The sequence below is a fragment of the Maylandia zebra genome, linkage group LG2, assembly GCF_041146795.1.
Source record: "Maylandia zebra isolate NMK-2024a linkage group LG2, Mzebra_GT3a, whole genome shotgun sequence".
In the NCBI taxonomy this organism is placed as follows: domain Eukaryota; kingdom Metazoa; phylum Chordata; class Actinopteri; order Cichliformes; family Cichlidae; genus Maylandia; species Maylandia zebra.
The window spans coordinates 14,487,311-14,513,522 of record NC_135168.1 but is presented as its reverse complement, the minus strand read 5'-3'; the positions used below and the strand labels follow the sequence as shown (position 1 = coordinate 14,513,522).

At 38.7% G+C, this 26,212-nt stretch overlaps 3 protein-coding genes and 1 long non-coding RNA gene across 9 annotated transcripts in view; 2 read left to right on the top strand and 2 right to left on the bottom strand.

The window, feature by feature from the left end:
- Positions 1-559: 559 nt before the first annotated feature.
- Positions 560-2,999, top strand: LOC101481558 (transmembrane emp24 domain-containing protein 11). Its single transcript, XM_004553598.2, has 5 exons — positions 560-963; positions 1,736-1,827; positions 1,965-2,090; positions 2,215-2,361; positions 2,598-2,999. The coding sequence occupies exons 1-5, from the start codon at positions 834-836 to the stop codon at positions 2,745-2,747; spliced, it is 645 nt and encodes a 214-aa protein (XP_004553655.2). The 5' UTR covers positions 560-833; the 3' UTR covers positions 2,748-2,999.
- Positions 1,730-5,230, bottom strand: LOC143413619 (uncharacterized). The gene is made up of 3 exons (XR_013094233.1): positions 5,088-5,230; positions 2,006-2,087; positions 1,730-1,798 (listed from the first exon to the last, which is right to left on the bottom strand). It is a non-coding gene; the product is annotated as an uncharacterized LOC143413619 (long non-coding RNA).
- Positions 4,635-12,361, top strand: rnf212 (ring finger protein 212). 5 transcript variants are annotated; one of them, XM_076876877.1, is made up of 13 exons: positions 4,635-4,771; positions 5,108-5,236; positions 5,834-5,895; positions 6,033-6,102; positions 6,274-6,330; positions 6,496-6,554; positions 6,634-6,693; positions 7,251-7,315; positions 8,986-9,046; positions 10,106-10,148; positions 10,318-10,363; positions 11,040-11,109; positions 12,004-12,361. In XM_076876877.1, the coding sequence occupies exons 2-13, from the start codon at positions 5,195-5,197 to the stop codon at positions 12,110-12,112; spliced, it is 744 nt and encodes a 247-aa protein (XP_076732992.1). In that variant the 5' UTR covers positions 4,635-4,771; positions 5,108-5,194; the 3' UTR covers positions 12,113-12,361. The 5 variants fall into 5 exon arrangements, with proteins under 5 accessions (XP_076732992.1, XP_004553652.1, XP_076732988.1 ...); XM_004553595.3 differs by having other exon boundaries at positions 6,028-6,102; XM_076876881.1 differs by lacking the exon at positions 4,635-4,771 and adding an exon at positions 4,827-4,895.
- Positions 12,362-20,805: 8,444 nt separating this feature from the next.
- Positions 20,806-26,212, bottom strand: part of fgfrl1a (fibroblast growth factor receptor like 1a) — a 71,109-nt gene continuing 65,702 nt past the window's right edge. For both annotated transcript variants that reach the window (XM_012919725.4, XM_004553594.4), the window contains 3 exons: positions 25,416-25,588; positions 25,140-25,320; positions 20,806-24,040 (listed from right to left, as the gene is read on the bottom strand). In XM_012919725.4, the coding sequence (XP_012775179.1) occupies positions 23,619-24,040; positions 25,140-25,320; positions 25,416-25,588 (776 nt within the window). In that variant the 3' untranslated portion in view covers positions 20,806-23,618. The remainder of the gene's footprint in view (positions 24,041-25,139; positions 25,321-25,415; positions 25,589-26,212) is intronic.

Here is a 26,212-nt window from a genome sequence, read left to right as displayed (position 1 = left end):
GCTGAGTTTGCATATTTTGCTGTGAAGTACAGCCAGACTTTTGACCGCTTCGCCTTGGGCATTTTTAATCTTTAGCTCTGCTCTAAAAGAACGTACGTACCTGGGCCCGCCTACTATCCTCGGAAACATAAAATGATTGGCTAGAATCTAAAGTGTATCACAGCTCAGGAAAAAAAAAGCACCGAAATAAAGCACCGAAATGTGCGCTGCTTTTCGGTCTGGTTACTACCGTTTATGTCAGAACCGGTGCCATCATTTCACTGGATACCGGTACCCATCCCTACTGATTACATAATGGGACACTGTCAAACAATCAACTTACTATATTACAATGTGCTAATATTTTGCATATAATTGTCCTTTGGTACTCTAAAGTACAGAAAAAAACTGGAAAGCACATTCTTGAATTTTACTGAGGTAAATGTAAAGTACATCCTTGATAAACACACAACATTTTTTATAAGTGACACTACAAATTGTTATATGTGACCAAAAGTTCATGATGCTTATTCCTACCTTGTGTTAGTGTCAGAATATAAATATAATCTGCAGTGAAACGAAGAAACAGCTAGATACCCTATATCAGGTACATGCTTGCCATTGCAGCTTTTCTATTGGTTGCCAGGTTAACCAGTTACAAAATTACCAGAATAACTTGTCACACAAAGTAGCACCTGTGAGTTTCTCACACTCTCACATATGGACATCATTAGATGGAAAATACCTCAAACTTGAGCTAGAATTTGCAGATCTACATAAAGGCTCTACTGGAACTGCAGGCAAAGCATTAGGTCACTGTTAAGTGTAATCTAATAGTTTGCTGTTAACATAAAATGGGTTTGCAAGGCACTGGCTTTCTCCTTCAGTGTTACCTGATGCTGGCTGCTGCCATGTTTTTTCATCTTGGAGAGCAGGAGGAGAAATGCATCATTGAGGAGATTCCTGAAGACACACTAGTGACCGGTGAGTGTTTTAGATGGGGAAAAGTCCTCCTGAGTATCATTTATGATACCCAATCATAGCAATAAAAGTGGAATCAGTGATTGAGGGTGAATGTAATTATTTACAAATGTTAAAAACCATGTGATTTTTGAATCACACAGTAGCTTTACATGCACAATATTACGTTTCTAATTTGAGCAAGTGCAAAAACCATAAAAAGCTATTCGAGCCTTGTTTTAAATGAAACACTTCCAATGTATCCAGTAGTTAAATGAATACAATAAAGAAAGAAATATAAAGAGCATTCCACCAACTGCAAGGTTCATGGAGTTGGAAATCAAAATGAGTGCTTTTTAAGATCTCCTCACGAAAGAACCTCATGAAAAAGCAGTGTATTTAAGGATGTATAACCAAGTAATAACACCTGGGTACACAGCTACCTGAGAGTCGCTAAAACAAACTGTATTTGGTTCTTATTTACCACACGGCAGTTCAGTGATTCTCTCTGCAGTTTTCCATATTTACTGAGCTGCATGTGTGCCAGTGTTTTGCGATACTTTACATTACTTAACATTTCTCAGATCTTTTTTCCTTGATGTTCATCGCAGACTATTTAAGATTTTTTAATGATTACGGTGAGTTTTGATAACCACAGAATAAACTGGAAATGATCAATCTTATCATAAGCATATGTCACGAATCTTGCAAGCTTGCTATGGGTCTTTGCAGTTACTGTGTGTGTAATTTTGTTTGTGTATATGTCTGCACTCATGTGTGTGTCTCTTACCTTTAGGCTTTTTTCTTTTGGAGCCTTGGGATGTGAAGGCGTTATCAAAATTACCTCAACTTGGCCTCACTGTGACAGTAAAAGATTCAAACAGTGAGGTACTGGACTCAAACTTGAATGTCTTCACGTGATGTTACACTAAAAATATGTATCTTTGGAAATGAAAAAGAAACAAATAAACAAAAACAAGTGCTTATTACAGCCTAATAATAATAGTAACTTTCCTACTTTTCAGATTATGTTGTCCAAGCGATATGGGAAATTTGGTAAATTCACCTTCACAGCTCACACTTCTGGTCAGCATTTTCTTTGCTTTAAAACAAACTCGACAAGTTTTTCTGTCTTTGCCCGTGAACGTCTGGTGAGAAACGTGGACACACAGAACAAATGTTATTCAAAACAAAGCAAAATACATAAATGGACTCCCCGTTTAAACACTGACTAATAGTTAACATTAACTTCTGTTTATCAATTTTGCTACACAGAAGCTACATTTGGATGTACAAATGGGAGGGTTCACAGTTGGTCACAATACTGATAGGACCAAGGACAGCATGGAGGCCCTGGAGAACAGTCTTAGACACCTGACGGAGCAGATGATTCACATTACCAGGCAGCAGGAGTTCCAGAGGGTAAATAAATATTTTACTGCACTGTCTTAACAGTTGTTTAAACCTGAAATACAGTAAGGAGACCAGTATATCAGATATAAGCTTCATTTTACGTCAAGAATTGTGAAGTACTTTTTTCCACTGCTACCAATGAAGGAGAATATATTCATTTTAAAATGGTAAAATTACATCATATAACAGGTTATCAATTCTATTCTTCTCTCTTTCTTTTTATTTTGTTGCCTGTTGTCATTCAGGAGAAGGAGGAGGTATTTCGTCAGATCAGTGAGAACACCAACAGCAAAGTGTTGTGGTGGGCTGCAGTGCAGACCTCCATTCTGCTGGTGGTTGGTTTCTGGCAGATGAAAAGACTCAAAGACTTCTTCATCGAGAAGAAACTGGTCTGATGAACAACTTTGACCAGCCTCATTGTTTTTACTTTTATTTCACATACCTGTACCAGTGAAGTTTGAGTGCTCTAGGGCTATAATGCTTAATAAAAAGGCCAGTTTTTACCAAACAGCTGGTGCGATGCTCTAGAGTATGGTGTTTAAGACTATTGTATATACAGTTGTGGTATGAAGTACATACATTCGTCATGGGCATGAAGTTGTGGTGATCTGGGGTTTTAGTGATTTCTGTGAACTGTGGAATGACTGTGCAGCACACATTTTTAATGATTATAATCAAAAATTGGGCGTTTCAATCTATTTTGGATTTCACAGGGTCACAATTATACATGTTGGATCAAATATATACATATACCCCGAATCATATTTGATTAGCAAGACCCTTCTCAAATTGCATCCGCCACTTTTAGTAGCCATGAAGTTATAATTTTGGCTGGCTATTTCACCACTCTACTTGGCTAAATTGGTAGGTGTCTTGTAGATCGATTGCTTTCTTGGCAAAGATCCAGCTTTTAGGCATAGTTCACAAATTTTCAATAACGTTGAGGTCAGGGCTTTGGGAAGGCCACTCCAGAGACCTAATATTAGCCTGCTTTATCAATTCCAAAACCAGTTTTGATGTGTTTGGGATCACTGTCCTGTTCTAACACCCAATTGCATTCAACCATCTAGTTGCTGATTTTGAGGTAAAGTTGAAGAATTTGGAGGTAGGCCTTCTTCTTCATTATTTTACCCACTTTGTGCAATGTACCAGTACCACTGACAGCAAAACAGACCCAGAACATGAGGCTACCACCTCATGCTTGTTAGCTGGCAGTGTTCTTAGTTAGAGTCAGGGCTTCTTTCTTGGTTGGCATTCTCTCAATGCATGGCGATATAAAACTCGCTTCACTGTGGACAGTGACACTAGTCTTCCAGCAGTTTCCAGTTCGTGGCAGGCTTGATCCTCATTCCCCCGGTTGTTCCTCAACATCCTAACCAATTTTCTTTCATGACAGTTTGTGTCTTCTTTCAGAAGAAAGAAAAAGTGGTGAAACATCCAAATAACATTTGTACAATTGTTTGAACTGATGATCTTGGAAACGCCAGTTGTTTAGAAATTATTTCCAAAGATCTTCCCAACTTGCGTAAATCTACAATTCTCATGTTTAAATCTGAGTTCCTTGGACTTTCTCATTGGTCAATCTAATCAGTGGTGTCAATCAAATCGTTTTTATGCTAAAAAGAGAAACTAGCAGTTGTAGTTAATCATGATCACAAAAGTTAACTGGCCTTGGTCTTGTCAAGTTAAAATACAGCATAAAACATTTAGCACCGTTTATTAAAGCACTTAAATGAATGTGGACATATATTTGAGCCTGCATGTTTTCTCTTGATGTCGTGGATTACAGAAAATCCTAAATAAATAAATAAAATCAAGATTTGGGTGCATAGAGCTTGAAAGTATTTAAAGATGTATGCTTTTCACTCTGGAAAAAGAACAGTTCAAAGACATGATTAAAAGTCCAAAGTTACCATGACATTCATGACCACGATGAATGCATGTAAACTTCTGAGCACAACTGTATCCTTTGCAAATTAAAATGTGAAAAAATTGCATAAAAACTTGGAATGGTGCTTGCAAAATTTTTTTTTTGTTCTTTGCAATGTTTTTTGTTGAATAAAGTATTGTTTGAGGCATTAGGTCATTGTAATCTTTGATTTGTGTGACATTAACTCAATATAATCGTTTATATTACTGCAATTTTGCCCTAAATAAGGTGAAAATCATAGACAGCAATTAGGAAAATATACACAATGTTTACAAAGGTTGAATGTGTTATAATTAGGTACCATGATTTTAGAAAATATAAGCTAATAGCATAAGAATCATCATGTGATTATGATGCATTTCACTCATAGCTTACCTGGTGTTCAAATGTCCAACAGGCATAATCTTAAATAGGTATTTACAGGTTTTCAGCAATTTTAGTTAGAAGTTGGACAAACAGCTTCAACAACAATTGACCATCAGCGAAAAGGTGAAGTTACCTTTATTATAAGCAGTGAGGACATATATTATCCATTAATGACTCTGGGAGTAGGACAGAGCTAATATAAGCTAAATTAGCCTTTAGCTTCACCAGCAGTCACAAGGTTTTCAAAGTAATAAATATAGTTATCTAATAAACCTTAATGAAATATGGCTGTAAAAACGAACTATATATAGAAGATATGCAGCAACAATTTTAATACGCATGTGTAAATAAGAGTTAGAAGACCGTTTAGCTAAATCTGCTAATTCATAAACGTAATTTAGCAAAGAACGTTAGCTAAATTAGCTCATTAACTCCTCACCTAATCTTGTTTTCCTGCAGGTTTTGAAATGGCTTCCTGGGTTTGCTGCAATTCCTGCTTTCTTCCTCAAAGTGCCGACCGCAAACTGGCGGTCACAAGCTGTGGCCATGTCATCTGTAGTGGTTGTTATCAGAGAGGTTATCAGAGAGGTACATAAACAGTTTTGTTGCAAACACAGTCAAAACAATCACTGTTTGGAATACCTGCATATATTTAAGCACCAAGTCTACAGCCTTCCTACTCCCCAGCAAATGAAAGTATGATTAGACAGGGACATCTGTTGGGCTCTAAGTGATATTGCAGAGCTGATTATTTATTTTTTGCACTGAGTGTTGCATGTTTCTAAGTTGTCTCTAAAGGAAAGGATCTCCCTAGGGGTCTATGTTTAAAATAGATTAAATATCAGTGTTAGAGATTGTTATATTATAAAGAAAACCAGTGATTCTCTGTGATTATATGTTTCATTCAAAAATTGAGAGTGAAATTACACCATTCACCAATGGATGGTACTCCTGGAGGTCCTTTAATCACTATTCATTAGCCCTGGAGTTGTTCATGATTGGTCTCACCTTAATCAGACTATTGACTTTGTCTCCCGTGGTTAGACAAACCCATTTAACTGATTTTGTTTCACAGACAGAAACCCTTGATGTCAATTTTCAGTCCTTCCATGTCTTCCTATCCTTGCGAGCCAGCATTATATTCTTGACTTTGTAATTTTGGTTTAAATATAATCTTTCTTTCAGGCCAACCAGGCAGCTGTTATATCTGCAACGCTAAATGCCAACTGTCACCACTGTCTGACAAAGTAAGCACTCTTTTCTCATGAAATTCCCAGGTAACTGTGGGTGTTGGGGTGGGATAGCCACATTAATAATCAGACTGTTAAAAGTTGAATATTCTGCTGTCATTAGAGTTATGTTAAATGTGCTCGTTTCAGAGCAGCCCTGGTGTGAAGGCCCTTTTCTCAAACATCAAGGTGGTGGCAGCCAAGCACTTAACGGAAATCAGCCAAGTTCAGTCATTTTCTTGCTTCATATAAACACCTATAATCCAATTGTATATCTCCAGTGACCTGTAAACAATTGTGCTGTATAGCATTTAAATATATCCAAAAGATGGAGATTTAAATGCAATAGTGTAATGCAGAACTTGCAAAAACAGCACTTATTCTGCGTTTTCCCAGGTTATAAAGTACCAGGAAAAACATCAAAAGAGGCTCTTCACTCACTACGAGCAAAGGGTGATATTTTTCTTATTATTTCTTTGCCTTAAAATTGTATTTTTCAATCAGTCTGCAACATTTAACTCATCTACCACACTGGCTGTCTAGCTCTGAAGACAACAGTAACTGAAACAGATGCTTATGCCACCTAGTGTACCAAACTCATCAATTAATCATTTGCAGAATGAAAAGCTGGAGGAGGCAGTAGTGAGGATGAAGCAAGAAATGCAGCAGATGACAAAGTAAGTTAAATTAGATTTGAAATAAGCTGCAGTTTGTGAAAAGATGGAAGGGTTTCTTATTTATTTTTCCAATTAACAGGAAGCTGAATGAACAGAGTGCCTACATTGCTAAGCTGGAAAATGCACTAAAGCTTCAGAGGTACAACACTGAATAGATAGTTAACCCAATGTGTAATTGTCAGTTTCTGCCTGCTAAAGCCAGTTATTGCTCCCCTAATTCTTATTTTATGTTTTATTTTGATTAACAAATGTCTGGCTAAATTCCCTGTGCTGTAGATTTGAATACCATTTTTTAGGGTTTTGCATCAATAATAATGATGTTAAGGTAAAATAAAATTTAAAAAGTAGTAAATAATGATTAGTGGAGGCAGTTAAAAGCCTGTGATTAAAGACTTTTACAACCAACTGGTTGTTCTTCCGCACCGTTCACTAGGTGTCACTCCTGGCACATCTATGGTTCAACTATAGTAATGCTTTAGTGTTTCCATGGGCATGTTGAAATGAATTCAGCAATAAAAATACAGACTTCTAGTCTGTGTAGAATAATCTATAAAAGTACTACAGCTCCATTCATCTCTTATGTCTTAATCCACTCTGATTTCATGCAGAAACGCCATCATCTGCTATCTTAGTGTAGGTTTCAGCAGGTGCGCTTTGTGTAAGTGATTAACATTATTTATTACTCCTGTTACTCAGTACCAAAGCTTCATCTGGGCACCATATGAGCCATAGTTCCCAAACCCCACATGGACATAAACCAGGTAAACTATCTCTTATTGTATTGGCAACTGTAATGATCTGTTTTTTGATGACGCCTGACAAACTATGCAGACATACTGTGTACCATTAACAATTTTTATTACTAATTCTGTCCTATGCAAGAATTGTATATGTGCACTCACTGTCCACTTCACAGATATACCTGTTCAACTGCTTGTTAACATTAATATCTACTCAGCTAGTCATGTAGCAGCAATTCAGTGCATTTAGTCATGTACACGTGGACGGGACAACCTGATGTTCAAATTGAGCATCAGAATGCGGAAGAAAATTGATTTAAATGACTTTGAACGTGGCGTGGTTGTTGGTGTCAGATGGGTAAAGAAAATATCCAGTGAGAGGGAGTTCTCTATTGCTGATAGCTGAGGTCAGAGGATAAGACTGCTGTGAGCTGATAGGAGGGCAGCAAAAGAACATCTCTGAATGGATAACACATTTGACCTTAAACACCACACTCCACTCCTGTCAGTTAAGAATAGGAGGGTGAGTTTACAGCTCCCATGGGCTCACCAAAACTGGACAATACTAGTGGTAGGGGTCAAAATTTCTCATAAATAAGCAGGGATCTACCCTTCCATGTGTCAACAGTTCAGGCTGGCGGTGGTGTGATGGTCCGGGGGGGATTTCTTGGTATAATTTGAACAGAATACAATGCCTTTTATTGTCACTATACACATGTACAGTGAGATACAAAGTGTCTTTATTCAGTGCAGACACGTGGGAAAAGAAAGGGGGGTGAGGTACACAGTTCTGTAGCACTACAGTATGTACATATGAACAGTATCCACAAGTAAGAACTCTGCAAATATACAAACTGGGGGAAAAATAGTGTTATATATTTACAGTGTGGGTTATAGCCCGTAAATTAAGTATTGCACAGAGGTGATGGTAGTTGTGTAGTCTGTGTATAGAGGGAAGTCTTTGGATTGGGGAGTGGAACTGTGTTGTATGAGTGAGTTCAGGGTGGCCGCTTAATGCCAATTGTTTAAACACCACAGTCTGCCTGAGGATTGTTGATATTATTGATGTCCAGCACAATAATGTGCCATGCACAAAACTCAAACCGATTTCTTTAACATGAGTTTACTGTAAATTGGCTCCACAATCACCAGATCTCAATCCAGCAGTGCGCCTCTTGAATGTAATGGAATAAGAGAGTTTCACGGATCTGCAGATAACAAATCTACAACAACTGTGTGATGTCGTCATTTCATTATGAATCAAAATCTCTTAGGAATGTTTCCAGCACCCTGTTGAATGTGTGTTATGAAGAATTAAGACAGTTCTGAAGGCAAAAGAGGGTCCAATCATTAACAGCATGGTGTACCTAACAAAGTGACTTTTTTAGTTATTATACAACACATGGTTTGTTTATTTTATACACTTTGTTAATGCTACAGTCAATGAAGCAGATAAAACATCTGTTATTAGAATTAATTATAATAAAAGATTATATTTATTTAAATCTATGAGTGCTTGTTGCAAAAAAAAACCATGCACAAAGACCAGAAACTTTTGTAACCTTATTACTTTTAGACTGTAAAACAACCATCTAAGTGGTTCATTTTATGAATAACTAAATAATGTCTGTCACTAAGCATACAGCATGTTTTAAGTTACTTTAAATTTTGCTCCTTCTTTTTCGTCTAAGTCTTACAGATACCATATAACTCCTCTGTGTCCCTCTCACGACACTCTTCAGCTACTAATGTGTGAGTATAGTCTCTGTCTACTATTTCACAATTTTCCTTAATAGCGCTGACCTTCTCCTTCTGCTCATTTTTGATTAATACTCTCTTCATTCTATCTCATGCTGCTAATTTTTCTTCTTTGGCCTATATTATTCTCTTACTATACCTCAGGCTTCAGAGAGAGAGAGAAAGTAGGAGGTAGTTCACAGCACAAACATGTTATATCCTGGCTTCACTACTGATGTCTTATGTTAGCTTTCGTTGCCGTGAGCTTTGCCCTGCCCTGCGGCTATCCACACACCTGAATAAGCTGATCTTTGCTTGGGTTTAATCAGGAAAACGTACTGGGTTTCCTACACAGTACTGACACAGGACTGATTGAGTGTCAGAATTTAATAGTATTATTGTTATTTTATCCACTGAGACACTGGCTTTAAAAGATGGAGAGCGGATATAAATGTCATTTCCTGCAGGGTCGATTCAGCCGCTGGCACTTTAGTCGCTGATAGATGTCTTTCTGCTTTTCTGGGTGGCAACGCGGGTGAAGTGGTGCCATTATAATATAAATTTGGTCTCAAATTATTTTGATCTTGCTTAAAGTATCACAGAGTGAATGATTTATATTTTGAAAATCCCCCAACTCAAATAATCTGTGTTTTCTCTCACAAGTACAGTAAACTACACACAAGAGTCATGATTTTGGTAAAAATAAAATGTGAATGATATAATTTTTGAAGTTCATTTACAGTTTTTCTTCTACAGTTTAGTGTAGAATTAATAAAGGATTTAATAAATTATCTAAAACTGTTTAAAATGCGTATAGAACATAGAAGGTCAGATTTATTTCACTACATTATACCATGTTTTCTTGTATTCATTTGTACATGAATTTTTGCAAAATTTCTGCAACGTCCACTGTTCACTAAGGATGTGTCAGTGTTTTACTATTGAAAAAATAAATACTAATGTAACTTTAAATGTTGTCCTATTAAAGAAAAATCGAAAGCATTCAGGTATCGGTGCACTGTTAAAAACACTGAAGCCAACAGAACTAATGAAGTGTGCCTTCCTGTCTGGCAGCACTGAAAACATGGAGGTGGATCAAAGGAGCCTGTTCTGGAAAGTAAGTCCCAGTTACTTCGCTCGCTGTCTATCATTGTTATGAATGAGATTCTGTCGAGATTACACAGCATCCTGACATTGACTTTAAGGCTTTGGTATATTATGATGGAAAGTATTAAGCAAATAAAACATTGTGATTTGTGCTGTTTCTCTGTGAATCTGTCTTTCAGCCTAACTCTGGCTCATTTATCAGAGCTTCACAAGATGGATGGACTGGTATGTGCTTTCTACTGCCTGTTATGCAGCTACTGGTTTTGGTTTTAACTAATGGAAGAGGTGTCATCTGTGTCAGATATTTCCATTTGCTGGAAATGCTGTCATTGTACACTTGTGTTTATTGCTATTTTGAGACTTAGAAACTGATGATTTGACCACCTATAGTAAATAAATCAATAGAGATAAATAAGGTGACAGTCCTTTAGTTGCTCTTCCTTTATCACTTTAGACATTGTAGATATCTACTATACCTACATAGCAGTTTAGTTCAGGACATACGCTAATATACAAGAGGATCATTTTGTAACCATCAGTGGATTGATTATGCTATTAAAAATACTTTTTACAGAAGATTTGATTGATGGTTACTGCAAGATAAGGATGAGCTGTGTCATTAATTATAGACCTAACTGCTGCAGAGGCGTGTGTACAAGCTTTAGGTGTTTTGCCTGGTTTGTTGGTAGCAACATCTGTGCAAGTTTGATGCAAATTACTCTGGAAGATGACTCACCTGTTTATCTTGCCATCTCTGATGGTTTTCCAAATGAAAGCTCGTGAGGTGGAACAAGAGACACATAAGCCTATAATGACCCAGGAATTTTTTTAATCATTGTGAGCCATTTTTATCTGACTTGTGTTAAGGATTAACCATGGTTTTATCTTGTGTGATGTGCAGGCACCATGCCTCACAGATCGTCCAACCCAAACATGTCAGCCAGTCACGCCGCATGCTCAGCCACAGTGAGGTAACAAGTTTAATTCATTAAATACATCAAAACAATATCATAGGCAGCATGGTGATGTAGTGATTAGCGGTGTTATCTCACAGCAAGCAGGCTAGTGGTTGGAATCTCCGGTGTGGCTGGGGCCACTGTTCTGTGTAGATTTTATATCCTGTGAGCCTTTCTGATGTTTTTTTCACTGATTAGTTTTGTTTTTTGTGTATTCGTTTGGGAAAGAAAAGTCTGATAATCTTCTGCTAGTTTAAAAAACACTTCAAAACGTCTCAGGTTTTCCTACGTTTATTGCTGGTGCTGATCATTTGTGTGCTTTTCATTTTGTAGAACAGTTCATTTGTTTCAAGAAAAACATGCGGTGTCATGACTGTGTGAGCTATTTATTTGTGGACACAATTTCAGAACACACAAAACGGCAAGAGTAAACTCAAAATGAGCATTTAATTCTCATAGTCTAAAAATACACAGGAACAAACAGATAAGCCAGCGAATGAACAACTCTAAGGATTACTAGGAGATACAGCGTCACTGTCAAACTCAGAGTGCCGAGGTACTGTGGAGAGCTACACACAGCTATGAGGGATAATGAATAAACAGAGACAGAGACAATATATATAGAAACAACAGATAACGAGGGGAGCGGTAACAGGTGAGTATAGAGCTGAAACCAACTCAAACATGGGCCATCCAGAAGAAACTTTAACTCAAAACGCAGAGAACATGTAGAAATCTCACTACTGTGAAATTTGTGTTGATTCTGCCCCACATAAAACACAACAAGAAAACTGCATCAATGAGAGCGTAAAAAAAGAGAAGGTTACATTTAATGACATGTAGTGTATCCAATTATGCCTCGTTGTTGTTACAGTAGATTAACAGTTTGCCTCTCTTATCGTCTCCCAGCCGTTTTCAAGGAGGACCTTTTACCCCAGACGTGTCATTCGGCCAGAGTTCTGGATGGAAGTCTCCAATCTTTAGACCACCGTCCTCCTCCAGGCACTCCATGTCCTAACTGGTCTACCACCTCCTTAATAAACACACACGAAAACTGTCATGAGGTCTCTAGATGAAGTACGCCTAGCTAAAATGAGTCACCACCCGGTTTATATGTTGGTTTCACTCACACACCTGTGAATTCACAGACACAATTAAATGTATTTAGCTTAAAGCCAAGATTTGTTCTTATGTACATTGATTACAAACCTAAAATTTAAGTTTGGTAAATTGTGTTCAATCTACAAATTCAATAAACAGATGATAAGATAACACTGCGGCTTGTTGCTGATTGAAATGGTTTCAATGTTTTCTATTTTTGACAGAGTTTTAGCTCACACCAAACTTTGGCGTTCTGGTGAAATCTGGTACACTTTTATATTAATGACTGGTTTGTAGTCAAAGGTCAGAATATTCAGGCCAAATTACTTTGAGTAATCCAGTGGAGAAAGGCCTCAGCCCACAAAGTCTTACAAGCTTTTAGCTAAAGGCACAATCTGACATGACGTTTTCTTTGCCCGCTGGATTTAACATTGGAAACACAAACCTCATATCTGTTACAAAGCAAATGCAAGTGAAGGCGAAGAAAAGTGTAGCCGCGTAGAAACACGATATCACCTGAAGTCATCTCAGCACGGAAAAGCTTACGCAGTGAAGCGGGTGGCGAGGACGCTTGATGTGTTCAGACAGGTCAATTCTGTCTTTGAAAAGCTGTGTTTTCACCTCTATTGTTCCCGGCTGTCAGGGTGGAGAATGGTGTCTATTCAGGAGGGCTCAGGTGGGACTGTGTGTGTGTGTTCTGGGTCTGTGCACGCTATGTTCAGGCACTTGCATTTGGGTGTGTGCTCGTTTGTAAAGTAAGAGAATTGTAGGCCTGATCCTCTTCTTCGCTTCAGTGGGATTTGAAGACGTTTCCTGTTTTTTAAGGTCCACTTAGAGGGAAATGGCTCCCCAGGGCATGTTCAGCTGTCGTGGTGTCACACATTGACAGCTAGAAGACTAAATCAAAATAATCACTACCTTATGGGCGCACACAAATAAACACACACAAAAACCAGGTGAACTCTTGTGCTATTAAGCTCAAGAAACTTCAATAAGTGTTATACTGTTTAATGTGTATAAGTTTATTACAATTTTTCTATAATTTCTTTTTCTCTCTCTCTTGGTCTCTCTTTGACTTTCTCTGTTGCACTCACACACACCTCTGCATGGCTCCAGGCTGTACAAATGAGCTGTGCCACTTCAGAGAGCTAAAGAAAACTATTCTGATGTCAGTGGTAATTATTCAGCAGCATGTTCCCACAGCTTGTCCACCCCTCCCTCTCTCAGTCTCTCTATCTTCACTCTCCTGTTTGTGTGTGTGGATATAGTGTGTGTGTGTGTGTGTGTGTGTGTGTGTGTGTGTGTGTGTGTGTGTGTGTGTGTGTGTGTGAGAGAGAAGGAAAAAGCTTCTCACTTGATCTGATCCACACTTTGTCACTCAGTATTTCAGTCTTATAACTTTGGTGTGGTAAGTGTAATCCCCTGTAGGCAAGACAAGACATGAACTAAATGATTTCACATTTGAATTATTTGTCTTAGTGAGGTGCAGAGAACTTGCTTCTATATAAAGTCGAATCACTTTTAGTGTCGAAGATGTAATTTGAAAAGCAAAGAAATGTAATGAAAGTGTTTGAGTGAACAAGTATTGACAAAGTTTTATCATTCAAATTTTGAATTTACTTTTATAGATCATAAATGATTTACCTCATATACTGTTTACTGTTTAAGAGCAGTGCAACCCCTGCGGTGGTTTCATCTGCGCTTGTCATGTTACACCTCAGTGCAGTGCTTTCCATACTGTTGATCGCAATATTTGACTACAGAGATGAGAACACACTTTTGGTTTTAAAGACGATATGCTACACCGGTTGAAACTGTATTTATTTGTTAGCTTGTAATTTTTTCATGCATACTCAATCATCCAGGTAAGAAAATCCCAAAAAGTGAACAGAATCAACTTTTTGAAATGTAAACAAAGTGGGTTTTTGTGGGTTTTTCTGCACTTTCTTGCCCAGTCACGGAGTTCCACAGGGTTTGGTGCTGGGACCAATATGTTTCATGTTTTTATACTTCCTTTATGCAGTATTAGTAGAAAACCCTGCATACATTTTAATTGTTATGCAAATGACACTCAGTTCTACAAAATTTATGTGAAGTCAGATGACACAAGTTAATCAATACTACAGGCATGTTACAAAGGTGTTAAGCCTGGATGATCTGTAACTTGTTACTTCTAGATTCAGAAAAAACATATTGTACTCGGCCCCTAAAGCTTTCTCTTGGCCTCCAGTAACACTATGAGGAATATTGGAGTCATTTTCAAGCAAGCTATGTCATTGAATGAACACATTAAACAAATATATAGTACTGCTTTCCTTTATCTGCACAATATGTCTAAAATTGGAAAAAAAAAAATCATATCTCAGAGTGATGCAGAAAAATTAGTTCATGCAACTCATTCTAGGCTCAACTATTATATTTCCTTATTATGGAGCTGCTCTAAAAGCTCCCTAAAAGGCATTCAGCTAATCCAAACTGCTGAAGTAAAACTAGAACTGAAGATCAGATATCTTACTTATTCATTTCTCTTTATTGGCTCTGTCTTAAATACAGAATTTAATTTAAACTCCTCCTTCTCACATACAGTCATGAATGATTATGCCTTATCATATCTTGGACCTTTTAGTAGGATATCAAACCAACAGAGCATTTCACTGTCAGGCTGGAGAGGCTTCAGCTTTCTGGCCGCTCCCCTGTGGAACCAACCAGTTTGCATTTAGGAGACAGATAGCCTCCCTATTAGTTACACATAAACTCCCCTTTCTCCCCCCTTTTTAAAGCATATAGTTTAAAGTATTTAGTTTATAGTTGGATCAAGTGACCCTGAACCACCCCTAAAGGCTCAGGATGCTGGGGGTCTCCCCATGATATACTGAACGTTTCTTCACTTCCTTGCGTTTACATGCTTTTGCTGCATATCATTAGCTTTTGTCTATGGCTGTATTTGTCCCCCTGCATCCTCCAGCCAATCATACAGTCATACAGATGGCTGCTCCTCCCTCTGCCCTGAACCACCCTGAAGGTTTCTTCCAATTAAAAAGGGAGTTCTTCCTTCCACTGTTTCGTCATGTGATAAAGATGAGATATGCTTTTATTGTAACATAATGTTTAATAGGTAAATTGCAAGTGACCACCCTGATGGGTTTACTGTTTGATAGCCAAAGCTTCTTCCTCAGACTTCTGATAATTACAGAGCACCATCCTTAATATGCATAATTCATATACGACAGCACAAGTGACATATCTCACTTGTTGCAAATTGCCATCACTTGAATAGCGAGAGAGCAAAAAAACCCAACCAAACAAATAAATTTAAAATATACATAAACCTATAAAACATGGACACAATAGACAATGTTTTTAAAATTGATATCCTTACTTTATGTCCTTACTATTTGAGGTCTATATATTATTATAGGGAATGAGAAAGTATCAGCAATGTCAACATTAGAGAAAAGAATTAGGGTACTAAGCCACAAATCCATGTCCCTTTTTTTTAAGGCCTTTAGGTACTAAGGTATCGAGGGTTTAAGGCAGATACATTTTACATCTTCACTTTTTTGATTTGAAAAACGAATCTAATCTGTTTTCATGTATACGACATCTTTTTTGATTCACAGCCACCATTTTAGCAATGCTATTGCCTAGCTTGACAAATCAAGTCGAAAAAGTCAGAAAATAATGGTGTGAGTCATTTGTTCTATACTGTAGTTCACTGCATAGCATGTGGAGCAGGTTGATGAATAATCAACAAAGCTGAACGCAAAGATTTCTTCCAACAACCTGCAGAGCTGAATTTCATTCAGTAAACAGTGGACTTGACATTAAATTGATCTGCCTTTAGATGGGGCTATAGTCCACCGCTGCCTTTTATATAGCTTGATGGCTCCACTATGCATTCCTTTGCTGAGTGTGAAGGTCTGTGGACCACAGCTGCCACAGATAGGGATCTGCAGGATGAGGAAGGGACGCTCAAGAGGTCACTTGCACACAAATACTCACACAACCATGCAAACACACACGAATGCAATCGTGCTTCCATCAGTTTAGACGGCATTAAACTGACTTATGTGCATTTCCTCAGGACATACCCAAACCACAACCTGCCTTACACTAATGATATATGTTATAAAGGGATATTAGCCCCTTCAGTGTGACTGTATAGATGGTTTTATGCCCCCAAAACATGAGTAATTCAAGTATGCACACACTCACATGCACGTACATCTATTCACAACTGCTTCTTTTGTAGAGGTTAAAGAGGATGAGACTGAGGAACTGTTGCACATGCACATACAAACACACACCCACAGGAACTCCTGTGGCATTTTGGCGGAAGAGAGCTGAATGGGGGGCTTATGAGGGAGCGAGAAACAGGTGAGGACTGGTGACCGAGTCCACTCATGTATTCTTCAACATACAAATACATGCAGGCATCCCACAGTGATGTTGCCTTTGGAAAGGGGCCTCCTTCAACTGCTCTATGTATGTTTAAGTGATGTCAGCACAACTACGGAAAGATTCCTTTCCTGTCGTACACACAAACACAGACTCAGACACACAAATTTTCACACCAGCACACACTATCTTGCTTTGCCATTTGACTGCTCTTTTAAAAATACACACACATGCACGCTAGTGCCCTAACTGTTAGTTTCTTCCCTTTTTACTCTCCATGAACACACATGCAGACACAAACTTGGCAGGATGTGAAGGCAGAAAAAGGGGCCGAAAGACAACACTGAGATTAGGAGGCTTTTGTCACGGCTCTGTGGCAGACTTTAAAGACCTTGGCTCCCTTCCCCTCGGCCAGATTTCTTTCTTTTCTCACCCTGCCTGTCCAGATCCCTCTCTTTTCACAGGGGAAGGTAAACATTCAGTACAGAGAGACAGAGAAAAGGGAGGAATAGAGGAAGGGAGGGATGGGTGGAAGAAGGATTGAAGCCGCCTGTTGCCCTCTTATTGTGTTTTTGTTTTCTTAGTTTTATTGGTGGCTTTGTGGCTGTGTGGAGGATGATTAGGGAGGGAGAGGTATGCAAACAGAACAGCGCTTCAATGCTAGCCAGGTGTCTGCGTTGTTTCCATCTGTGTGTGTGTGCAATGACTGCATATATCTGTGCTTTTGTGTTTGTGCATGTGTGTGCAAACTCCTATAAGACGCTGTGTACACATGTTGCATATGAACTTTACCATTACTCTCGTCCAGGTGAGTGTGCAGATGTGTAGGTATTTTTTTCAGCTTTTTATGAGGACATTTTGTCTATGTGTTTTTCCCCCCAGGTGTGTGTGTGTAAGTATGTGAGAGACAGCGATAGCCCTTCATGGTCACTGACTCCATTCACCTGAGCACTCCTTTCACACTAAAAAGGCAGCTGACGGTAAAAAGCTCTTTGGACAGCTTCTCTTCATCACCAACCACAGCTGTTGTTGACTCAAATACCCAGGAATCTCCTCCCTGGGTTAACACCCTTTTAACCATCCAACCACATACCAGAAACCTCCACCAGAATACAAAGGATCCAACTAAACCACAAGGTAAGAAGGTTCAAACATGCAGAGGTTTATGTCAAGATGTAGACATTGGCTTCAGCCATGACTGTGGCTTACTTACTCAGATATTAAAGTGTGCTCATAGTGATCATGAGGTCCATTAGAAAACTGGACTTGGAAAAACCAGAATAAACACAAGCTATTTACATGGTTGTGTTACTATTCCCTTCCTTCCTCCATTCAGTGAGTAATGTTACCTGAAGAATCAAGAAAAACATTTAAATTGAACTTTTTCTCTCATTTTTTCTTTTTATGTAAAGCACTTCTAATAAAATCTTCACCAGTTTAGCTCTACTAGTGAAAGCAAAAGGCCTACCATGTTCAAATACTTTCTTCATAATATTAAACACATCATAATAGGATTTACAGCTTGTGAGTCATGTATGTAAAAAGCATTAAGACTGAACTCGTTCGTGACCTCTGAAATGGAAAAATATCCCTGTGTGAAGCCACATAGAGCAAGGTCCATAAGTTTTTGAGCAAAAACAATTTTGAGTCTTCAGATAGCCGAGACAGTCAAGATGTTACTGAAGTGGGGATTTTCATCATTAATCCAAGTGCTTTAAGTGTAGCAATTGCAGTCAGTTTTACATATAATCCTCTGTTTTCAAAAGTAATTGAACAGATGACTGACGTTCATTGCAAGGTGAGGCCTGTTACTTTGTTATTTCCAAGTGTTGAAATTGCATATTTGTAGCTGTTCACTGGAAATCTCAATATGAGGTCAGGCCACCATTAGGCCGAAAAATCTAAACGATCATATCAGTGGGAGAGAAAAACTTCTGGAGTGGCCAAATATACAATCTGGTAAATTCTTAACAAGAACTAATGCAGTGTAGCTTAATAACACCAAGAGAATTAAAGTGGGTGATTGCAAAATGATTTCAAAGGTTAAGAAAAACACCTTCACGACATCTAAAAATCTAGAGATGGCTTCACGAATGTAAAAACAGAGGGTTACCGCAAGATCCACTGGTTACACTCAAGGACAAGAAGCCCAGATTAGACTTTACCAGAGCACATCTGAGAGGGAATGTGCAGTTCATAAAAAGAAAGTAAAAATTCTCAAGGCAAAAAAATGCGATCTTTGTCCATTTCCAAGGCAGTCAAGTGATCCCGACTCAATAGAGCACTTTTTCACTTACTGAAAACAGTCAATGCAATACTTTTTAACCCTCGAGTTGAAAGGTCTGCTGAAAGTCTGCACTTCAATCGCATCTTCATTACTGACTTAGAATCCACCGCTGTGGTGAACAGAGGCACAAATACAACCTGTAGGGCTACTCTGCACATACACACACATAAATAGGGTAAAGTAGGCCAACCATCGAAAAACTTGCACTGAATATTTTTTAAAGATAGTCTTAAGTCTTAAAAATCTTTTGTGAACGAGCAGTGAAATGCTCACGAAGTGACAAACCAGAGCGAGGGCAGATGGGATATGTGTGATAGATGGGACAGGTTGTATCTGGCCTCCGTGACATTTTCATCTTCCTTCCTGTTGCGCATTTCTTTCCTCTCACACTTCCACACTCTTCACTGATCTCATCTCCTCTCATCAGAGAACACCAGTGAGCTCAGCACATCTATCAGCAACTCCGCTCTGTGTCATCCTTCTCCTCCTCATTTCGCTTTATCTTTTCTCCCTTGTCTGTCCTCCCAGGTTCTTCTCCCCAGCTCTTCAAGTCAATCAAACTACAAAAACTAAAAAAAAAAGAGAAGCCCACACAGACAAAAGCAGGAAAATGTTAATCTCCCAGATAAGAAACATACTCTTTAAATGTTGTTAATTCTCTTATCTCACAATATGTACATGCATTTTTCACAGCTATCATGGATCTGTCAGGGATCCAGGATTTGGACTTCCCTGGTTGAGGTCATACAGACATGGGTAACTGCTGATTATTGCAAATATTAACAACAGCAAATTCCTGTGAGGTATTTTCATTCCCTGCACTGTTTTTTTTTTCTTAACCCTTCTCGCCTGTTTCCATCCTATCATACCGAACACCCCGCTCACTCTTTAATGAATCCAAGGAGTTAGGAAACAGTGTGTACACATCATCTAATCAGTTCTGGGTCAAGACGAGGAGTTCAAAATATTTTCTTTCTCTTTTATTTTAATGTCCATTCACTTGTAACTCTCTCCAAGAGAATATATTTAAATGTTTTTTGTTTGATAAGTAATTTGTAGATAAATTCATGACCTGAACTTAAATTAATTAATTAATCAAACGAAGTCAGCTCTCTGTATGGAATTACTATTAACTAAACTAAAAGTAAACTGATTTACTTTATAACATTAAAAATGGCTTATATGGCTGCATGTAATATGGAAATGATTTGGGTTTGGACCCACAGAAGATGAACCCCTGAATCTGCAGGTCATCATTCTCACCACTAAAGTTAAGGTTTGAGACTTCTCTGAATGCACCAAATCATATATTTCACATATTTTTGAGATTTGGCTGCGAGTGCAAAAGCTTCACCTCTCATTGTTTCAACCTTTTGCTTGTGAGGAACAAGAAAGCTGGCTTAAAGGCTGGGCGATGTTAATGCGCATCTGTGACTAGTGCTCAACAGAATTTTAAAAATGTTGCTTGCAGATACTAAAAAGTGTAAGCAGCAAGCTCTTTCAGAACTACACTGGACTGACTTTGTTCTCACATCCTGCCCTGTAGCCATTTCCACTCTTTAGCAATGCCCCATCCTTTCAGCAGTGTTTTCTGTCATCATCTTCCTCTTCGGGTGAGTCAGAGAGCAGAGAGACACTGCGCCTTCACACCCTCCATCTGCACGCAATACTTGTCTGTCTGTCATCCCTCCAGACAGACACGCTGACAGATGAAACGCTGGCTGCAGCTCGCACAGCCAAAGAGCTTTGACTATTTAGAGAAGGACATTCACTTAAAGACAGTCCCATGGTGCTGGAAGGTATTGTGCTGGACTAAATTGGAATCCCCGCCTGCATCTGTGTGACAGAAAATGGATGCAGCAGCACAGCCAGTGAATGCCTTTCAGTGCAGAAGTGAATCTTTAAGAACAAAAAGGCAAATCAGCCAGATTTTACTTTTTTTTAATGGCACCAATAACACGATTACAATAGGAGGAAATCATTTTAAAACTAAATGACAATAGACTGTACAACATTGTCAATATAAAGATTATCAATAAAATTTTGTATATTTTGTCACCATGTATAAATACAGTATCTTACAAGGACATCAAAGTGGTATTTGCTACATAGCTTACATTATGACTAGAACACAGAATCAATTCATGCAGTATAATGCCCAATTATACGAAAATAAAAATAATAATAAAAAAAATGTCAAAAATAAAATAAATTAGAAGCACACTTTCTTTTTCTATCTTTAGCATTTACAACGTTTCGTGGGCCAATGTGCTGCAAGAGCTTCTGTATGGTCCAAACCACTAAATCAACTAACATTGTCTATTATTTCAACACTAATGTCATTCCATGTACATACTAGTGGTGAGTGCACATATACACAGTCGGTCTGTTGGCAGTTGATTAGCTTTGATGCATATAACAAGTAACAGTGACAGAATGAAAGGTAACTGTTCCAATACAAGAAGAAAAAGAGTAAAGTTCACACATTTCAGGGTGAGCGTAACAGGAAAAAATGGAAGATTTCTCACGAGCAGGGAAGTGAGATCTTTCAAACGATGTTTTCTGTCAAAGAGGCATTTAAATGAACTCCCTTTTGCAATGTACAAAAAGTCTTTAAGTCTGTAAATAAGAGAGTGACCTTACTGCAAGAATGATGCAGGGTGTGGTGTTGCATGCTTGAGATATGCAGGCAGTCTGATGTATATAATGTAAAAGTACAATTACTCTGTAGATAACAGTATCAAATGTACTGAACTTCTTTTCTGCAGGTGACTTAAAATGAAAAAAGCAAGCAACCGGAGGCTTAACCAGCAGTTGGTTCTACATGCGTTCACTCAAAGCACCGCAGGCAACTAGTTCTTGGTGACACAGCCAGGCATACCAGTGAGTAATATAAAAATATACACAGGAGTAAAGTATCTCTATAAAAATATATTTGTACATTGTCATTCTTGAGATTAAAGATTTATGTGCAAAAATAAATTGAAGAACAAGCATTAAAGTTACCAGATGATTCCGATATATCATTTCCTTGTAAAGTTCTCGCTGTTGTATTTTGTTGAGCCCTAAGGAAGGATTGCAGAGAGAAATGTTGCTTTTATGCAGACTGGCGTGGCAAGCATAGAGTCTGATTCATATTCCACATGAAATTTCTACCCTTCTTTTTTTTATGTTTACGCTCTTCTGGACAGAGTCCCCCCACTGTTTCAACCCGACACATGGCTGAACGTGCCTCTCAGCGAGCACCATAATGTAAAACACCTGAAACCTAAATCTTATCTTAGCGTATCGGTTTACACAGTTTTATGAAGTGGTCAGATTCACGAGCAGACGCAGAGATGGATACCTGAGGAAAAAAGCAAAAGAGAGTCTGCTGAAACTTGCTGTGCGTTAATGTTTGCTGCAGCTGCTTTTCTTTGATGTTCTGTTCAGGGTAAATGTTTTTATTTCTGGTGGGTGCAGGTGAACATCCCTACACCTACCAGGAGCACTGAGGTATAAAAAGACATGCAGATAAATGTCATCCTTTGACTTGTGTGTGTGATTGCTGAGACTGCTTTAGTGAAGGCGGTTGAACCCTTTGCCAGGTGTTTTCAGTTAATCTACCCAATTAGGCCCCTGCCCAGGATAATTCAAAGATAAGTAATATAAGAACATAGCTAAGCCTACAAAGCGTGTTTTAATAGGAATGAAAAAGGTCTGACTCATTCAAACTTAAAAGTGGAAGAAAGGTTACAACTCAAACTCAGACTATTTCCTTTTCACGTTGATTGGGGGAGGCTTTATCAACCCCCCAAAAAGCACCTGTGTAGATGCACTATGCGGGTACAGTATGGCAACCTTTGCAAAATCAGAAAAAAATGAAATGAAATGAGGCAAAAAGGTGACGATGCAAAGCAGTAAAGGGATTTTCAGTGACAGAAGAGATCAGGAAGAGATCGAATGATTACTGCAATCGGTTTTCTGACCTTTCACCGCCTTGAATCAAATCTAAAGTCTAATGAACAAGACTTGCAAAGCATCCAGATAGCAGCTGGTGATTCAGCAGAGCGGCTGTCAGCCTGGAAGAAGAAAACAAAAGCAGCCCTAATCCATGCTGGGGTTGAGGATATAGTCGAGTTTGCCTTGATTTGTGTTTTTCATGGCTCAGTTGGGCTGACGCCTGAGATATGCTCTGAAATTAAGCTATTACATTACACACGAGCTACACTGCTCTTTATAGATTAACAGGAAATAGCCTGCCGAATACCACATAATCATTTATATACACAAGTAGCTATATTAGAAATCCTGTAGTAAAGAGAAAGTTTTTGTAATGTGACTGAGGAGGCTGTGTGGTTATGATAACGACATATAATGTTGTTTTAAGTTACCTTTAAACTGCTCACTTAATTGTGTCTTCAAATAGGACCTTTGAGCAAAAAAAGGAAAAAAAGTGACATCATAAAAAGTTTGAATAAAACAGATTTAGGGTTTTTCTTCCCCTCACAGAATGAACTGAATGCCAGGTTGATTAAAAATAAAAACCATATTTCTTTACATTCTTCATTGTTCTTTTCTTAAGTCTGTTCATGCACAAAATGTGGCTGCAGCAGAGTTGTATAATTCCAGGCTTTTGTACAGTCTTTGCATGTGCTTTCCTTGTCCTTTGCTCTGTACACCAGCAGTTAGTGTGGATTTTGATGGCTGGATTTAAGAGCAGAACGTGAAACACCAAAGCTTCCTACTAACCTCACTGCTAACACTGGTAATGAATGTGCTGATGCTGATGCACTTTCCCATCCACATGTGAATGTGTGTGTGTATGTATGTCTGTGTAGATCTTTGGGTAGATTTTGGGAGCCAATCCGCTGCCTCCCTGAGCCAGGAGGAGCTGCTGGTGGGCAACGTAGTCCTCGTACGAAAGACAGTCTTTATCCCCGCTGGCTGGCGGAGGAGAGACCGTTGGGCAGGTTCGGTCACGACTGGCCACGGGCAGACGCTGAGCAGAAGGGAGAGCAGAAGACGATGAAGAAGAGGAGCAGGTGCGTTTTAACTGGCAGAACCAGAGAAGGGCAGCGCCTAAGATGAAGGCGACGCATGCTGGTACTCCGATAATCACAGGCCAGGGGAGACTTGGAGATAACGGTAAAGGAACTGAGTTGGGGGGAGGCTTCCGATCTGCAGCGGAGAGAAAATAAGAGCATTAATGACAAGTGGAAATAAGACATGCTACATGAGTCATGGTGACTAACTTTACAATACTTTTTTGCTGTAAGCTAGCATGTTGTTAAATAAAGGTGGCATTAGAGACAGAGGTTTGTAAGAAAGGAGGTTAGCTAAGCAGATTGTAGCTAGGGATTCATCTGAAATGTGGATGTCAGTTTGAAGCTGAATCAAAAGCTTGAATAATTTTGATTTATGAGGCCAGTTTATTCAATTCAATTCAAACATCAATTGGCTCAATAGCAAAGGGCAGACTGAAAGTATTTCACTTCTGGTACAGCAACAGTAAACAGTAGCCAAGTGAGCTGAAAACACTGTGAAGCTCAAACAATGAGGCTTAACATTCGCCGGGAAGCTTTTTAGTGCATGTACGATAAGATAACGAGTTGTGGTCAAGTGTGTGGTAAGAACTGATGCGAAGAGCAGAGAAAGCAGAAACGAATCGCACTGGGCTGAAATGCAATGAGTGAGGTAAATCGCATAAATCGTCTGTTTTATTTATATTTTAATCTTATTAGTCTTGGTCTCGGGCGCCACGGTGCTCCAGCGGTTAGTACGGTCGCCTCATAGCAGGAAGGTCCTGGGTTTTAATCCAGTCTGGGGTCTTTCTGTGTTTGAGTTTTGAATTTGCGTGTTCTCTCCGGGTACTTCTGCTTCCTCCCACAGTCTTAAGACATGCATGGGCTTAAGTTATTTGGTGATTCTAAACTGGTTTTAAGAGTGAGTGGTTGTGACAGACTGAAGATCTGTCCAGGGTGTACCCTGCTCCTTTCTGGGATAGGCTCCAGCCCCCTACCCTTTATGGTCTGCTCCACATAAAGAATGGTTAGCAGTAAGGAGTATAAATGAATAATTAACACTTGTATGGATCGGTTCTTGGTATCCACAGTTACAGTTATCTGTGCCTCTATTGGAAGAAAGAAAGAGCATACATCTGGAATAAGAGCCACAGATTTCTGCTCACATAAGAACTTTTAGGTGAAGTTCTTGTGGCTTTGTAAACTATAAGATCTAATAATTCTGTCTCTGCAGGCAGCACGTTTCTTCCTCTGACCTGGAAGCACAGTGAGGTAGGCACTCCTGAAGCTGTAGCCCATAGTGTTGGCTCCCATGCAGATATACATGCCGGCATCTTCCTCCTTGGCTCTGGTTATCAGAAGCTTGTTGAGGTATGATCCATCAGGGCGTGACCAAACGTCTCCTGGAGGCAGGACCACAAAGTGATAGTCTCCAACCTTGGAAAAAACATCAATACACACCTCAAAGTTAAAAAAGAATTCAGTCTAATGAATAATGCTGCTAATTTGCTTCAGAAAAGGTTTTTTTGTACCTCTATGGTGGAGTTAAATTTGTTTTCATCACCAGGTTCGACTCTTTTAAGCCACTGGATAACTGGCTTGACGTCACTGCGGACTTTACACTGAAAAGACGTGGTTCCCCCATAATCCACGGTGGTGTTGACAGGGTGAGTACCTGTCAGGATGGGTTTAGAGTTGGTACGTTCTGAAGAAAGAGACAAAATAGACAAACGTGCAGAAACATAAACTATTTTTAATGTTGTATTCTTCAAACTACAAAAATGTGAAAAATGAAATGGTTTGATTATTTTATTTTCTAATTGTCTGCTTTATTAAGAATTAAACGAGGAGGTATACACTTGTAATCAATTTATTTGGAGTAAATTACACCAGAGAGAGTAATAATTTAGGTAAAGAGGATTATTTGCTGTATTCACCTTCCCCTGCATCATCCCTGTCTGCTAAAGACATGCAAACAGATCATTTATCTGTAGCTCTTGTTTCTTCTTTATCAATTCACACAGCTGATAAAAAGAGGCCTTGCAGAGATACTTAATCATCTCCTTTCCGTTATCTGTTAATCTGAGAGCAACAGAAGCCTGAGTGAGAAAGGCTTTTTGGTTGGTGGATTACAGGATTAATTAATGAAAGAAAACCAGCTTTCAAACTTAGCTTAATTTCTAGGTGGTGGTGATGATATGGAAACCTTTTCTTTGTATCTGATAAAGAGTTCAAAGAATACATTTTCCCCTTGTAAACAGCAGTGCTAGCTTAATTTTCATGGTGCTGGTATAGACTTTAAAAATGTTAATGTAACAGAAACAAGCCC